The sequence below is a fragment of the Ictalurus punctatus genome, chromosome 6 (genome assembly GCF_001660625.3).
Source record: "Ictalurus punctatus breed USDA103 chromosome 6, Coco_2.0, whole genome shotgun sequence".
NCBI lineage: Eukaryota > Metazoa > Chordata > Actinopteri > Siluriformes > Ictaluridae > Ictalurus > Ictalurus punctatus.
Window position 1 is genome coordinate 4,802,818 of NC_030421.2, and position 17,193 is coordinate 4,820,010.

At 41.6% G+C, this 17,193-nt stretch overlaps 1 protein-coding gene across 2 annotated transcripts; it reads left to right on the forward strand.

Moving 5' to 3' along the window:
* The first annotated feature begins 521 nt into the window (after positions 1–521).
* LOC108266313 (cystathionine beta-synthase-like protein) lies at positions 522–16,194 on the forward strand. Of its 2 annotated transcripts, none has more exons than XM_017469422.2 (15): positions 522–676; positions 3,741–3,986; positions 4,274–4,380; positions 7,935–8,069; positions 8,423–8,502; positions 8,742–8,946; positions 9,035–9,126; positions 9,702–9,827; positions 9,935–10,019; positions 10,976–11,081; positions 11,608–11,685; positions 12,630–12,764; positions 13,583–13,691; positions 14,214–14,298; positions 15,039–16,194. In XM_017469422.2, exons 2-15 carry the CDS (start codon positions 3,748–3,750, stop codon positions 15,173–15,175), a joined length of 1,719 nt encoding a protein of 572 aa, XP_017324911.1. In that variant the 5' UTR covers positions 522–676; positions 3,741–3,747; the 3' UTR covers positions 15,176–16,194. The 2 variants fall into 2 exon arrangements, with proteins under 2 accessions (XP_017324911.1, XP_047012247.1); XM_047156291.1 differs by lacking the exon at positions 522–676 and adding an exon at positions 3,519–3,628.
* The last annotated feature ends 999 nt before the right edge of the window (positions 16,195–17,193 follow it).

Sequence of the window (17,193 nt, forward strand, 5' to 3'; positions counted from 1 at the left end):
GGGAACACTGGGAATGTGCTCGGGATGGGATTTGTTTTTTTTTCTTAATTAACATTATAATCCCCTTTATCCTGGTTAAAGTTGTATTGTGTATGGAGTCTATTGTATTTTATTGTTTTTTTTTTTATTTATTTGATGTATTTTTGTAACAGAAAATAAGGTGGATCCGTCCTGACCATGCAATCAGATTTTTTAAACAGCTACAAACTACTCATGATATTGCGTCATAATCCAACACTGCAGCTTTAACATGATTTCACACAAAAAATACTGATTGACTGGTTAGTTAGTTAGTTAGTTAGATTTAACTTTAAAAAGTTAACTTTAAAAAGTTAAATCTCCATTTAAAAGTTAAAAAGCAGGTGCAGTAACTCAGGATACGAAACACAAACCCGGAAATCCGTAACGCGGTGGGGAGGATAAATAAATAAATAAGTAAATAAGCGCATTTTGATTGGCTGAGAGGACGGAACAGACACCCCCGCCGTGTCCAATCAGCGCGCGGAGAAAAGGACACACCGCCTGACGATTGGCCAGTAGATTTAGCTCTTTAAGCATGTGAGAGCTGCTGCTCAAGGAATGTCGCGTGTGTGTGCGCGTGTGTGTGCGCGTGAAGGTGGATACGCACTGAAATCACACAGCTCTCCTGCTTCAGCGCCATTTACTCACCACTGAGGTAGGTGTAAAATCTGATAGAGATTTATTACCTCATATTTTATCTGGTTTTTTTTTAAGGTTTTTTTTTGTTTTTTGTTTTTTTTTTTTAGATACGAAACCATAGCAACGGCATTCAGCATCAGTGTATCTGACTCTAATACTGTAATACTGCATGAATCCTACTGAGGATAAAGCTGCTCTGCAGCCGGTTAGGCCGGTTATAATTTACATTATTGTTTTTATTTATTATTGTTATTTTTGGAAGGTATCGATTTTATTTTTAGGAGGAAAAAAATAAAAACGCAGTCATTATCACGGACAGGTCTGTTGCATCATCTTACCTGAGGATCATTTCAGCGTTAATCCTAATCAGTAAAGCCAGCTAAACTGTTATTATTCCAAATATTTTAAATAATTATAAATAAATCTAAGTGTCATCCGAACTGAAATGATCTTCTCTTACTATCTCAAGTCACTACTTTTAATTAGATTTCATGTATTTATCCATAACTAGCTGTTTAATAGCCTACAATATACAGTAAACATTAGTTGTTATTGTTTACATCCTAGTCTACAGCATGCCATTGTACGTATGAGTGGAAAGAATCAAATATTACATTCTGAATTATAATATAATAGAGTAATATTATATAATTGGATTAAGAGACAGACACTTTAGAATTACTGACACGTTGCATCTTTAAAAATGATTCAGTTGAATGTAATTCAGTATCAAATACTACATTTTATTCGATTATAATATTACTTGATTATGTCCTAAACGTTTATATTAATAACAAAGACATTAATAAAACCTTATTATTAACGATAAATGGCTTGTGTGTCTAATAATATGTTGAACCCTGAACCTCCCTTAAATTTACTGGAAGATGAAGTGCACTGTGTAGGGTGTAGAAGACCTACTGTTTCACCAGGCAGTTTTTAGGGCGCTAAGGTGACTTTCAGGATGAAAGAACGATCCAAAATGCACGACTTTCGTGTAGATAACGGTGTTTAAAGAAACAAACAATAAACAAAACAAAAACCACTGAGCAGATATTTCCGTGTAAAACCGGTCCGTTCTGCCTTGACTTCGCTTATTGTGTCACGTCGTTTCAAAGCAGAAGCAAAACATGTTTATCTGCCTGAAATAGGTTCAGATATCTTTCGAGACAGAACGGATTGAGCTAATGTTTATTTAGCCTTAAAATGCACGTTTCAGTTGTCAAACCTGAGTTCACCGAAGGGGAAAGGACACAGGACGTGAAAGTCTTCAGGTCTTGAATCCACGAGCCTCGGCTTTGTGAGTACGTGTGGAATGGCATCACGTGACATCAAGACCGCCTGCGATCACCTTATTTTAAAAAAAGTGGGGTGAAGATCCGAGCGGACGATTTTAAAAATGTTACACCTCGGCGCTGCTGAGTTCTGGATTCTGATTGGTCAGAAGGTGTCGATTCATTTTTTTATAACAGCAGCTCTGACAGTAGAGCAGGTTTATATTAATGCTCTTGTTCTAACATGTTATACGTATATACGTATAATTTTTAAAAATAAAACTACCTCAACTAATTATCATTATGTCCTTATTTTTTGAACACGCCTCCTCGAGATGAATGTACAAATGTCTGTTGCGCTCTGACTCTTTCACCTCTTTACATCTCAGTCACCTTGGTACTCACACTACTTGCGAAAGTGATTCATTTCCGATCCTGACTAAAGAAAAGGTCAGATGCTTCGGTTTCGTCAAACTTCCTTCATTTCTGTCTTGCGTCAGCCAGATTCAGCGCAGTTAGCGCACCTTCTTTTCTAAAATGTCTCCATTAAAACCCCCGGTGTATGTTAACTGGGTACTTAACTTCCTGCAGATGAGTGTGTAAGCTTCCTTTATACAATTATTACAAAATAAAAACGTCCTTATCGTCCTGATCAAACCAAAACAGAAAGAATCCGTCCCTTCGTCTGGTCAAACAGGAAGACAAGATCTTTAATGCACTTTTAAATCATGCTTCTGTATACACTTCTGTAAGGAATAAACCCCTCTGTGTCATGCTGTTAAAGGCCGGAGAACGCCGGAAAACATATCTTAAAGTCGCAGCTTCGCCTCTGGCTGTTACAAGGCGCTGACACTGGAGACTCCTTCCATAAACGTTATGTAAACGTCTCCTTACTTGAAGAAAGCGTCACCGTGTCAACAATTACACACGTGGTGGAACGTTTATGCAGCGCATCTGCCGTACACGTCCCTGTGAACGAGCCGGTAATGTAGAAACTCTAACGTTTAAGAATGAGTGCATTTCTATAAATCATGTGCTAGAGAATTAATTAATTAACACCTTCTGACCAATCAGAATCCAGAATTCAACAGTGCTGTGATAGAAAGGTTATTAAAGTTTATTTAAATATTTTTAAAAAAAAATTATTGAAATTGAAAGTCCTGGAAAATGTCAGACAGTGGAACGGCCTTGGTGTGTGTGTGTGTTTGTTTACACACATTAAACATGCTCCATCACGTTAAACACAGTAAGAGCCAGCTGGCACTGTTTTGAGCATGTAGGCATGTGAAAACACTTTGTCTGTGTGTCTGTGTGTCTGTGTGTGTGTGTGTGTGTGTGTGTGTGTAGTTCACGGGTGAGGGAAAAGTCAACAAAGCGAATAATTCACTGTGACTCAATTCTCAGTAAATACGCTCATATACACAAACTTGTGCAGCTCTTTGTGTGTGTGTGTGTGTGTGTGTGTGTGTGTGTGTGTGTGTGTGTGTGTGTGTGTATTGTTTTTGCACTGTTCCTGAATTATTGAATCCTGAATTGTTCACCTCATGAATTATGCCCCATGTTGCCCTTCGTACACCTGGCCAGGTTGATGTGACACGAATCCGATTTTCTTGCGACTCAGATCGGACTTATTTATTTTTCCGGAATTGTGTGGACACGTAAATAAATCAGAATTGAACAAAGAAGCTTGTAATGTGAGTATCGCCAAAGCTCTTCTACAACTGTTCATAACCTGGACATAACCTGTGATACCTCCATCACCTGCCTCAGATGTCTGTTTGTTTGTTTTTGTTCTCCACCCACTAGCCGAGCCATGCCTTCAGGCCTGCCTGCCTCAGAGTCGCTCTCCCCTCACCCCATCGACAAGATGTCCCTGCTGTACGAAGACGGCATGCCGAAGGGCAAGGACCAGGTCCGGAACAGCGCGGAGGAGGAAGAGGAGAAGAACGAGCGCGTCATGGAGAGGACCTGGATCCGTCCAGATCTGCCCAGCAGGTGCACGTGGAAGCTCGGGGATCTGAACACGGTCTCTCCTCACATCCACGCAGGATGGTGAGGAAGGTTTCATCAGCTAAACGCTATTTTTTCTTCACTTTAGATGGTATATAGCAAGGTCCTGAATCACGGTGAGGTCCTAAACACCATCATCACACCACAACGTCTGATTTTACAGTAAGTTAATTAAAATGCAGGGTTTAGCACTGGATAAACCAGGATGTATTCCCGACTCGCAGTCACGGGATCGTCCACGACCCTTACTGGGATAAAACGCTTACTGTGAGTGAGTGAGTGAGTATGAGCACTGTATAGATGATATAACGTGCTCGTTTTCCCTGCAGGACAAAGACTCCCAGCATTATGCCCAACATCCTGAGACACATCGGAGACACTCCACTGGTCCGCATCAACAAGATTCCCAAAATGTTCGGGGTGAAGTGTGAGATCTGTGAGTATGAGTGCTATAGCAGTGAGTTTGCAGTTTTACAGGATTGTTTCTTAACCACTGACTTCTGAGTCATGCTTTCTCCCCTGTATCTCACCCAGTGAAGTTCACAAACAGAGGAATTAGTCAACATGCTGAACTTTGTAGAGACACAAAATCATCATCATCATCATTATAATCATAATGCTCTAAAACACAATGTCCACATAGTCATCATACCAAAAACATTCCACACGTACTTCATACACATCATATCTCCTGTGCAATCATTAATAGGTCACCTGACCATTTCTACAAAAATAAATAAATAAATGTCCCTGAATAGGACAAGTACTGTACCTAAACCCACAGAGTTCCTGAAGAGGTTACATCAGTGAAAACCTTCCTGAGTTTCCTAAGTTTCCGAATTGTTTCTTGAGGTGTAGACGTTTCTGAGTTCCTTAAACGTTTCTTAAAGGAAGAATTTCCCGGGTTCATCAAAAGGTGCGAAAGGTCAAAACTTTCCCGAGTTACGGAAAAGGTTCTTGCAGTGAAAAACGTTCCTGAAAATGTCTCCTGAAGAAAGAAATTTCCCATGTCATCCAAAAGGGCTGCTTTGGTGAAGATGTTCCTGAGTTCCTAAAAAGGTTGCTCCAGGAAGTCATTCCCAAGTTCCTACGGTTCTTAGAGTGAAAACTTTCCCAAGTTACGAAAATGGCTCCTTTGGTGAAAATGTTCCTGAAAAGGTATCTACAGTGAAAACATTTCCGATGTCCTGGATGTCTGCATTGAGAACTTTATCCAGTCCCTGAAAAGATTTCTGCAGTAAAAAAAAAAAAAAAAAAAAAAAAAAAAGGTTCCCAAATTCCTGAAAATGTTCCTGCAGTGAAAACATTCCCAAGTTCCTGAAAAGGTTCCTTCGGTTTTAATAAATTGACTTCCTAAAGAAATTCCTGCAGGAACATTCTCGAGTTACCAAGATGGTTCCTCCATGTTACAGATTTTTTGTAAAGGTACCAGGGATGAACACTTTGCTAAGTTCCTGAAAAGGTTCCTACAATGAAAATATTACAGAGCTTTTGAAAAGTTTCTTGCAGTGAAAATGTTCTTAAAAAGGCTCCTGCAGGAAGACTTTCCTGAGTTCCTGAAAAGGTTCTTACTCTGAAAACATTCCAGATTTCCCGAAAAAGTTCCTGCAGTGAAAACCATATCCGTGGCTTTGATTGTGCTACAAACTCAGAAACTCACCTTAACCACCCAGGAGTTCTGTGCTTTAAACTCGGACTTGATGTCAGTTTGGTTTTGATGGGAGGTGGTAGAAAAGATCGAGCACTTTCCGAACTCTTTTCCTACAGGGTATAACGGAATCTTTCCCACCGTGGAAAGATTTAAATGAGCTATCCTCTACATTTCCTGGGGTTATCTTATGGTAAGTAAAAGACTCCACCCCGCCTCCACGTGTAATCCAGTCTAAGTTGGGCTCAGGCCACGTCTCTGTTTTTTCCATGTTATGATTTAAGCTTGACTTGCCAAGGTGATTTAAAAATGTGTCAGAGTGAGTACTGCACATCACTGTGTTCCTCAAAAGCTCAAGGAAAAACTGGAATACATCTTTACCGTTAAATATAGGAATACTGGAATACTCTATCGATAAATACAGGAATGCGGTAACTTGGAAAGGCGCTATATAAAATATTGTTTATTATTATTATTATTATTATTATTATCCATCCATCCATCTTCTATACCACTTATCCTTCCTTCAGGGTCACGGGGAAACCTGGAGCCTATCCCAGGGAGCATGGGGAACCTATTACTAGTAGTAGTATTATATTACTCTGAATGCTATAATAATATTGGGATAATGCTGGAATACTCTTAATAATAAATACTGGAACACTGGAACACTAGCAATAGGTACTAGAATATTCTACCATAAATACTGAAACACTCATTACCAATATATGCTGGATTACTCTAAATAATGAATACTGAAATAATCCATCAATAAATACTGGAATACTCATTACCAATCAATCTAGGAATACTAGTAATACTCTATCCATAGATACTGGAACAGTTATTATTTTAAAATTATAGATAAAGTAGGTAACATTTCCATTTCCAGCCTCTCGCTGACCTGTCACAACTTTTTTGAGATGTGTTTCGGCCACCGAATTCAAAATAACCTTGTTTTTGTTTCCTTAAAACGGTACATTTCTTCAGTTTAAAGGTGTGATATGTTTCCTGTGTTCTATTGTGAATAACACGTGGGTTTTATGAGATCTGCAATTCGTTTACATTCGACACGGCATCCTGACTTTTTTGGAAATCGGGGTTGTAAAATCACAACCTCAACAGTGACGATGAGCTTTCCGGTATTCAAATGCTTCTATATATCCGTACCGTGTGGAAGCGGCTCGGATATCTTGACCGAAATGCTAAACATGTCCCCGTTCAGTGCTCGATAACGTCTCCGGACATTATTAGCATCGTAAAAAAAAAAAGAGAGAGAGAATCAATAACAAAAGCTGCGGTGTTGAATAAACAGAGCAGGAATGGATAAATCAGTGTAAGCAGATTACCAGGAGTCCAGGCTTTCCTCATTCTGACCCCTTATTGACCCTTTCACGTTGACTTTTACAAGACAGCGGGGTTTTTTTATCTGATGCGCTTGCTTCGCGGTGGCGTAACCCGAGCGCATGCTTCCAAATCCTGCTCTTTAGCCTCACACAAGTGTCCTTTCATTGTAACTCAGGACCTCTTTGTGTATTAATCTGACCTTCTTTCTCCTGCGTTCATGACTTCTCTGACTTCTGGACCGACCTGAAATACGAAGCGCATTTGGCCCAGTGTGTGTTCGCAGGAATCCAACCCCCTGAGGAGCGAGCCGGAATCCATTAGTGTGTTTAAAGTGGCTGTGATCCTGTATGTCAGGGAAGGGCCGGGGTGGGAGCAGGTTTTCAACACCTGATTCCGCCCATTTAATCAGTTGATCCTGTCTTTCAGTAGACTCAGGTGTGGCATCGCAAACCGGCCCTTTCCGGATAAGATCGGACATCCCTGCTGTATGTGGTGCACTCACTTTAGTATTCAGTCAAGACGGTTAAACAGGTCAGACGAGCTGCACACCTAACCTTTTAACATTCAATGTCACCTAGTTTAGACTGAACAGGTTTCTATCTGATGTTTGTGTAACCTTTATGGAAGGAGTCTCCTTAAGTTTAAAAAAAAAAAAAAAAAAAAAAAAAAAAAAAAAAAGAGACCATTTTTTTGTCTTATTAAGTTTAAGAAAGAGAAAAAAAAGAGAGGTCTGTTTACAGCTGCTATTGCGTAAGTGAGAACAGGAAGTAAGTTGCGTCTCGGTTGTTAAGCAACATTAAATGTTACTAAAAACGGATTTTTAAAAAAAAGTATGACGTGTTGTTATTCAAGTAATAAATGAGTGCAGAGACGTTTTTCATAAAGATTACTCTTCCCTTGTATTGAAAGCGTTGAAATTGATGCGTTATTGACGTTTTTGGCATGATCGGTGTGTGTGTGTGTGTGTGTGTGTGTGTGTGTGTGTGTGTTTGCAGTGGGTAAGTGTGAGTACTTTAATGCTGGAGGCAGTGTGAAGGATCGCATCGCCATTCGTATGGTAGAGGACGCGGAGAGAGACGGCATCCTCAAACCCGGAGACACCATCATCGAGCCCACCTCTGGAAACACAGGTGTGTGTGTGTGTGTGTGTGTGTGAGAGTTTGTGTGTGGGCTCACTTGTAGGCTATAATATACCGATCATATGTAGCTACACTGAAGGAGTTGAAAGAAGATCAGGTCACTTTATAGGTGGATAATTATTTACTGTCATCCATCTGTTGCTGTGCACAAAGTATTGACACCCATCTACCCCACACATCAATATAAAGTGAGCATGACTGATCAGATTCTTATTTTGCGTTCCCAGTTCCCAGTGCATCCGAACTTGGACACCTCCTACAGGTAGTCTCAGTTTCGATACTGCCGTGCACTTCCCGGTCCTTATTCTGTGTGTGTGTGTGTGCGCGCGCGTGTGTACTTTCAGGTATCGGCCTGGCCATGGTTGCAGCAGTTAAAGGGTATCGCTGCATCATCGTCATGCCTGAGAAAATGAGCATGGAGAAGGTGATTACGTTTCATAAACTTAAAAATGAAAGAAAGTGAAAAATCTGATCTAGCCTTATTGCATCATAGAATAAACGAGCCTATTAGGTTTCAGTATGCAAATGAAGGACACCAGTTTATAAGGGTAGGGGCGGGGCATGTGGAGTTTTCCCATTTCCACATCCATCATTATCTTTGAAATGTAATTAATATAAAGTGATGTGCGTGTGTATACAGTGTGTTTTTAACGTGTAACGCAGGTGGACGTACTGCGCGCTCTTGGCGCAGAGATCGTCCGGACCCCTACCGCCGCTCGTTTCGACTCGCCCGAGTCTCACGTGGGCGTGGCCTGGCGCCTGAAGAACGAGATCCCCAACTCACACATTCTGGATCAGTACCGCAACGCCGGCAACCCGCTGGCTCACTACGACAACACGGCCGAGGAGATCTTGAAGCAGTGTGACGGTAAATCATACATACAGAATCACGTCTGGTCGTGAAGGTGTGTGTGTAGTGTTTCGGGTGTCACGACGTCCTGGCTGTTTGTCTGCAGGTAAAATAGACATGCTGGTGGCGGGAGCCGGAACAGGCGGGACCATCACCGGCATCGCACGCAAGCTGAAGGAGAAATGCCCGAACGTCAAGGTAGAGCACAGATCAGTCCATCACAACTCGCCTCAACTCTTCGGAGTTTTCAGTTTGTTTTCTGAAATAACTCTTCTTGTTCATTTTTTAAAAATCTCTTTTGGAAACGAAAATCGAAAAGGTGCACGGACCAAGAAAGGGTAAAATGGTATCGTTTAGTAGCTAACAGAGGGAAAGAACGAAAATAAGAAAAAGAGTTATCGGAAGGAATGAGAATAAAATGAAGAGTAAAATAAAGAACGATAGAATCAGAGAGTGTAAAAGGTGATGAGGTGGATCAGTTCACTTCCTTTCAGAGAACAAAAGTAAAAGAAGAGAGAATGACTGAAAGAATCACTGAATCGAAGAGGGGAGAGAAACGAATGATTCAGATTCACCTCACCGATCTTTCTCAGAGTGGGTCACATGACCGAGTCGTTCATTCAGTAGACGTGTATAATAACGGAGCGAGGGTCTCTGTGCTGAGGTATACTGTATATAGAATTATTCTTTTCAGATAGTAAAGAGAGTGTGTGTGTGTGTGTGTGTGTGTGTGTGTGTGTGTGTGTGTGTGTGTTTGTGTGTGTGTGTGTTAGATTATTGGCGTGGACCCTGTGGGCTCGATCCTAGCACTGCCAGAGGACCTGAATAAGACCGAGAAGACCCAGTACGAGGTGGAGGGAATCGGATACGACTTCCTCCCCACCGTACTGGACCGATCTGTGAGTGACAGCGGTGTTTTACGTCATTGTGTCTATTAGTAGTAGTGTACTGTTTGAAATGTTAATGACGGCGTTAACTGCGTAATCATGTGATGACTGCTTGTCAGGTGGTTGACGGTTGGTGCAAGACCAACGACGAGGAGTCCTTCAACATGTCGCGTATGCTCATACGACAGGAAGGACTTCTGTGCGGTACATTCCCTAATCGCTCTCAGGAAATCCATGATGATATCCAAGGCCTTGAAATATCTCTTGCATCTCTTATATATTGCTTAACAATTTAGGAATTATCTGGAATAGAGACTTAACAGGAAAACAAACAAAACCCGATCAACTGTTTTGAAAGAAAATGATATAAACTGCACTTATTTATTTGAATTGTGGACATTTTTATTGACTCTTATACCTAGGTATCAAAAAATGGATAAAAACAGACATTAGACCTCCGATCACGGTTTCTCAGCAGTATAAAAATAGAGACTAAATACTGATGTATTACTAGATATAGATGTATTGTTGATGGTCGCAGTCAGTGTTATTAGTGCTATATTATGAATTCCAGTACCAGGATATTTAGACTACAACATGCCTGCCTCTGCCATGAGGTTAAAGCTTGGCTTGAATATGGATCGTACAAGATAGTGGCACTAAAACAAACAGTTTTGTAACAGCCATCTCATTCTCTGGATTAAATCTATAAACCTTTTAAATTTAAAATAGCTTCCAAAAAGGGAAGAAAAACCTATAAAGAAGTAGCGGACATCGTCTGTTGAATAGGAAGTTGAATACAACTTCCTATTCAACAGACGATCTCCGCTACTTCTTTGTGCTGTGGCCACACCCACAGTACAAAGCGACACGAATGAGTTGTTGCCTGCTCGTCAGCACAGGGCTAGTCGCTAGGTAATAATTGGGATGGGGGTGCCAATACTTTTGAAACCAGGCCTTTTACAAAACAAATCGCTATTTAAACACGTTACGATTTGAAAATATTTCAATCATTAAAATAAATCTTAAAATATCAATCGTGTCGTACATTTAATATGTTAGAATTTGAATACGTGAAGGGTGCCGATACTTTTGGAGTTGAATGAATACAGTAGATGGATCTAGATGAATGTATGTTATGTGTGAATGTGTGTGTGTAGGTGGTAGTTCGGGATCGGCCATGGCTGCAGCAATGAAGATGGCGAAGGAGTTGAAGGAAGATCAGCGCTGTGTGGTCATCCTGCCCGACTCGCTGCGTAACTACATGTGAGCATCTGCTGACTCGAGTTCTGGATTCTGATTGGTCGGAAGGTGCCGAGTAGTTCTCTCTAACCGCAGCTCTGACATTAGGGCAGGTTTATATCAACACGCTCATTCTCATGCGTCATCGTCACCATAGTAACAGCTCATCCACGGAGACGTGTACGGCAGATGCTCCGCTAAAAACAAACAGATATCTGGTTCTGTAGCGTTTATGGGAGGAGTCTCCAGCGTCGGAGGTGGAGCCGTAACGTTTACGTTTTCCGACATCTTCAGTCTTATTAACTCTGAGAGAGCGAAATAAGAAAGGCTGGTGATGGAACGGCTGTTTACAGCTGCTATAACGTAAGCTAGAACAGGAAGTAACTAGTTTTCTGAACAACATTAGATGTAATTATAAATGGATAAAAATGGCATAATTCTTCAATTAAACTCCGCCTCATCACAGCACTCCCATCGTTGATTATTTTACTTTCAGAGCACGGCTCGGAGCGTTTTATCCTGTACATGTGCTGTATAATTCCCTCCACAGGTCCAAGTTCCTCAGCGACAAGTGGATGTGTGATAAAGGCTTTCTGAGAGAGGAGGACCTGATGATCAAGAAACCATGGTGAGCCCCACACACACACACACACACACACACACACACACACACACACACGTTCGGAATGGAAATGTAACGTATAGGGATAAACAGATGTATACAAATAATGTAATAAAATACTGCAACAATTTCCAAGCTTCTCACTGTGTAAATATGATGTTCGGGTTGTTTTTTTGTTTTTTAAATTGAAATGTGACCTTAAACATTACTGTACTTTTACACATAAACATCTGTCCCTGCTTTGATCACCGGGCCTCCCTTCCGTCATCCTACACGCGACGATGAACAGCAGATTTATTAAACAAACACTCCTGTACCAGAGAAGACGTGGAAAACAGGCAGCATTCGGCTGCTTCGGCACCGAGGTCTCTGATGATCGCGCTGATGATCAACACGTGTCTCGGCACGTTAACGTGCCACGGCTACAGAGCGTGGAAAAAAACCCAAACAAACACTCACCTTGATTTACCCTAAAGTAGAGGCTCATGGGTTGCATGAGCCACTTGAAACTAGCCCGAAACGTTTGGGTATAGTTACAGACAAACACATAGTATTATAATGAATTTGTAATGGTTTTAATGGGAATCATAGTGGCTTTAATGGAAACTGCTATGGTCCCTCTGGGTCACTACTGGTAATTTGTTGGCTTCTATTGGTGGCATGTTATGTCTAGTGGATACGGTAATGATTGGTTTGGTTCTAATGGTTAGCTAATGGTTTGTAATGGCATTTGTAGTGGAAACCGTTAGAATTTCTATGAAGGTTTCTATTGCAGAACCTGGCAACCGTGCCTTGTTCCAAAATGAAAATCCTATTTATTATTAAGATATTTATGCAGCTGATATTCGTATCATTCATCTGAACACGTTGTCTGTAATAATGAACGTATTCAGTTATATTTCTAGTCAGGAATGTAAGGAACGTGGTCTCTTTTCGCCTCGCCGGTGCAGGTGGTGGAATCTGACCCTACAGGAGCTGCGACTCTCTGCCCCTCTAACAGTTCTGCCGTCTGTCAACATTAAGAACACCATTAAGATCCTGAAGGAGAAGTCGTTCGACCAGGCTCCGGTAGTCGACGAGGCCGGGTACGTTCGAATACACGACGCGTACACTGACGCATGTTTACAGTAGTGCAGAATACAGTGAAGAAATCTTCACCGCTCCTCTTGAACCTGGCGTAGTGTCGCAACCTGGAACTGAAACGGACTTATTGGAATTATTTGTTCTCAAAGTAAAGATCAGCATGGGGCTCTTTCACTTTTTTTTTCCATCATTGTAAATAGTTTTGCAAATTATGATGACTTTTGACACAATGCTACCACCAGCATGCTTCTCAGAGTGGAGGTCTTTCTCAGGGTAATGAGCAGTGTTGGACACTCACATGGTTTTTTTTATTTGTAAATAATTTTGCTGATTACAATCCCCCCCACACACACACACATTTTTTAGTTATGATGGGCTATTTTGTGTAGATTCATGACACATTATCCCAGTTAAGTCCATTTCAGTTCCGAATTAGACCACGACCAAAAGTTCAAGGGGGTGAATACTAAATATATGACCAAAGGTACTCAAGGTGAACTCAAGCCATAAATTAAACAGAAACGACCTGCCAGGATCAAGTTCCCCGAAAACACTCCACACTCAGCCAGTGAACACACACACACACACACACACACACACACACACACACACACACACACACACACACACACACACACACACACACACACACACACTCACACTCTCTCTCACTCACAGCTGCACTGTCACACACACTCTGTGCTGTGGAGCGAACTAGGAAATGTGAATTTCAGCAAAGGATTATGTAGATGTTTAAATAAATAAATAAATCCCTTGTGTGTGTGTGTGTGTGTGTGTGTGTGTGTGTGTGTGTGTGTAGAGTGATCGTGGGGATGGTCACACTGGGTAACATGCTGTCCTCTGTACTTGCCGGGAAGGTCAGTCCATCTGACCCCGTCTTCAAAGTCCTGTATAAGCAATTCAAACAGGTAAAACCAACACACACACACACACACACACACACACACACTTCCTAAAAACATCCATCCTGCACAATTGCGATCGAGTTCCTTATAAATATCTGAACAGAATCTGACACACCCACTGTCCGATATTCGTGCAAGCTGACGTGCCCATACACACCTCTGTGTACACACAAAACACACACACACACACACACACACACACAGGCTGTAATTACACACCATACATAAACACACACACACTCCACACTGGCTAGTTAGCTGCACCACACACACACACACACACACAGAGTAGCTATACATATGCATATTGTGCACACACAACCAAATATAATCTCTCTCTCTCTCACACACACACACACACACACACACACACACACACACACACACACACACACACACACACACACACAGAGATTAAGGACAGATGGATAGTAGCCAAAACATGACACAAGTACAAACTTCAAAGGACTTCATAATTGCTTTGTAAAAATGTGTGTGTGTGTGTGTGTGTGTGTGTGTGTGTAGGTTCATCTCACAGATAACCTGGGAAAGCTCTCCCGGATCCTGGAGACGGACCACTTCGCCGTGGTTGTGCACGATCAGATCCAGTGTAAGTGAACTGTATTTGACTTTTTTCCGTATTCCAGTGAGGCTGAATCCCAAACACTTCCTGTTCACCACCTGTGCTCACCACCTGTGCTCACCACCTGTGCTCACAACCTGTGCTCACAACCTGTGCCCACTACCTGTGCTCACTACCTGTGCTCACCTCCTGTGCTCACTACCTGTGCCCACCACCTGTGCTCACTACCTGTGCCCACTACCTGTGCTCACTACCTGTGCCCACTACCTGTGCCCACTACCTGTGCCCACTACCTGTGCTCACTACCTGTGCTCACTACCTAGGGTGTAACAGCACTATGTAGAATGTACGTACAGCTCTATATTCCTGTTTTAACTCCTATTTTAGCGTCGTCTGACAATGTTTTCCCCTAACGTTCTCTCCATTTTCACCGTGATTAAAGTATTGGCACCCTTGGCTTTATCTGGCCTCTGTTATTCTGTGATCGCTGGAAGCTGCTGCGGGTTTAATCGCTGCTTAAAGTAAAAGTGCGTGGGGCTTTTGTGAGATGCGACTGATAGACGAGTAACAAGTATGGTTTTACTTTCTCTTTTTCTACCTTGCTCTTTCTGTCTCTCTCTCTTTCTCTCCTCTCTGTCTGTCTCACTCTCTGTTTCTTTCTTTCTCGCTGTCTGTCTCTCTCTCTGCTCTGTCTCTCTCTCTGCTCTGTCTCTCTCTCTTCTCGGTCTCACTCTCTGTCTCTCTCTCTCCTCTCCGTCTCTCTCAAGACGTGACAGACGGCTCATCTGCTCTGAAGAAGATGGTGTTTGGGATCGTCACAGCCATCGACCTGCTGAACTTTGTGACCACTCGTGAGAGGAGAGAGCGGACACTGTCCGAGAGCTCGCTCCCTGATGACCTGTAGCTGACACACACACACACACACACTTACTTTGACACGCATATGCAACAGTAAGCAATACAGCTTTATATATTTTAGTGAGTTTATTTTAATGCAGGTGCACATATGTACGAGATTAAAGGTGCGGTCTGTAAGGTTTAAACATGTTTCTGCACCTGTAACAATCATACAGCTTTAAATCTGGGAATCGCAGTGTTGCTCTCTGATCTCTTCACAGCAGGCTTCTGGTTACATTATTCTGGCCCGGAAATCGGGTCCAACCCCAGTTGGAATCAAATGCTGCTGCCGCTCATCTCCGCCCCTTTTTTCCCTTAAAAGGAAACAGGAAGTGTCGTTGATTGTTATTCATAATCCGATCCACAGCGTTTTACTCTTTCCTGCCAAATCGTGAGTGCATCCTGACGACTCGCTGAGGTCATCTGTGCACTTTAAACTCACTTTATTCGCCATGCAATAAAGTTTAAACTGCTGTTTATCATCATCACCATCATCATCATTACTTAATCGTTATATAATCGTTTTACTTTTTAGAGATATGTATATACTTGAATTAATACAGAGGCATGCTTTATTATAACTTTCAAATGAACGCTGCTGCTTTCTCTTTGATTTGGCATTCTGTATAAGGCTCGAATGCCCCCTCGTGGTCACATGGGGTCACTGCAGAATAGCCAAAGAATAAGAATGGTAGAAATATCTGCTGTATTATTGGAGGACTGTGAATGATTATCGATGCTTTGGCCTTGTCTTCAGAATACTTGATAGTTTAACTCATTTGTTTTGTTTTTTTCTTCTTTCACTTGTCGATTTACGGTACATTAAATCTGTGTGTAAGACGTGGATGTAAATAATGAAGGGCATGAGGCTTGAGGTCATCAGGTTCATGTTGTGAACGTTAAAACCTCCACATCTTTTTTTTTGAATGTCATTTGAAGCATTTTGTTTTCTGAGAGGGAAATTTTAAATGCTGCTTTCAATTCAGTCTTATTTTAAATAAAGGGTTTTTTCCCCCTTCTTTAGGACAGATTGTGTTTCTTGCTTTTTGCCACAAGAGAAATCTGTGAATTAACACACACATTTATTACAACCAGAGCTGTAATACTATAAAACATGAAAGTGTTAAGACAGTGCAGATAAAAAAGGGAAGGTGGGCGGGATTCCATTACTGTCTTTCTCCTGTCAATCACAGCAACAATAGCCAATCGTGAGTGTCTGTGAGCTCATATATGCAGAAGAGGGCAGATAACACTTTCCTCCAACTGTGTTAAAGCTAGTATATACTTCTCACTTGTCCACTATTGCTGGAATACGATAAGATTTTACTCATCACTTACTAACACACGTGCGTGTGGACATTTTGTTTATCCAAATACCTCAGTGATTCCAGGGAACCACCATTCACAACAGTAGAAAACTGGTCATTTTAAGATGTTTAACTTGTTTCTTGTGTCATGTCTTTGTTTTACTGTAGGTTCTTTCTGCTTTTCTTTTCAGTTTTTTTTTTCTCCTTTTCTAATTCTTGTCATTTCTTATGTTCCTTTTGCGTTTACTCATACCTGATACTGGTCACCCCTCTACAAAGGTGCGACAAAAAGCTGACTCAAGGCTGGTCTTAAATAACCTGCCTGGCAGGTGCAGGCAATCCGGGTTAACCAACCTGGAGAATTCTGGGTAATGGAGTTCTCCTGAACTGCTGCCTCTTACACAGGATCCAAACACAACAGTTTTAGATCAAACGGCTGGAAAAGTGCTGATGAGCAGGATTAGGAAGCCTGAGATCAAGCCCCCTTCTAAAGGAATGCCATAATTACGACCTGATGATGAGATGTAAGACTGGCGCATGCCGAGTTAAAATCTGAAAAGGGTCATTAATAAACATTAATGTAGGAAAGTGATTTCACTGTAAAGCTTTCTTGGGATGACTAGAACATTAAAACAATTCCTACATGGTCCAGCGGTCCCAGGTTCCCCGTGACCCTGCAGGATAAGCGGTAGAGAAGATGCGTGTGAGACTGCCCCAG

Excerpts from the sequence above, each read along its gene's own strand:
- LOC108266313 (XM_017469422.2), top strand. The coding sequence starts at position 3,748 with ATGCCTTCAGGCCTGCCTGCCTCAGAGTCGCTCTCCCCTCACCCCATC. Across the intron at positions 4,381-7,934 it reads CGGGGTGAAGTGTGAGATCT|TGGGTAAGTGTGAGTACTTT; the intron begins GTGAGTATGAGT and ends GTGTGTTTGCAG. Across the intron at positions 13,692-14,213 it reads TGTATAAGCAATTCAAACAG|GTTCATCTCACAGATAACCT; the intron begins GTAAAACCAACA and ends GTGTGTGTGTAG.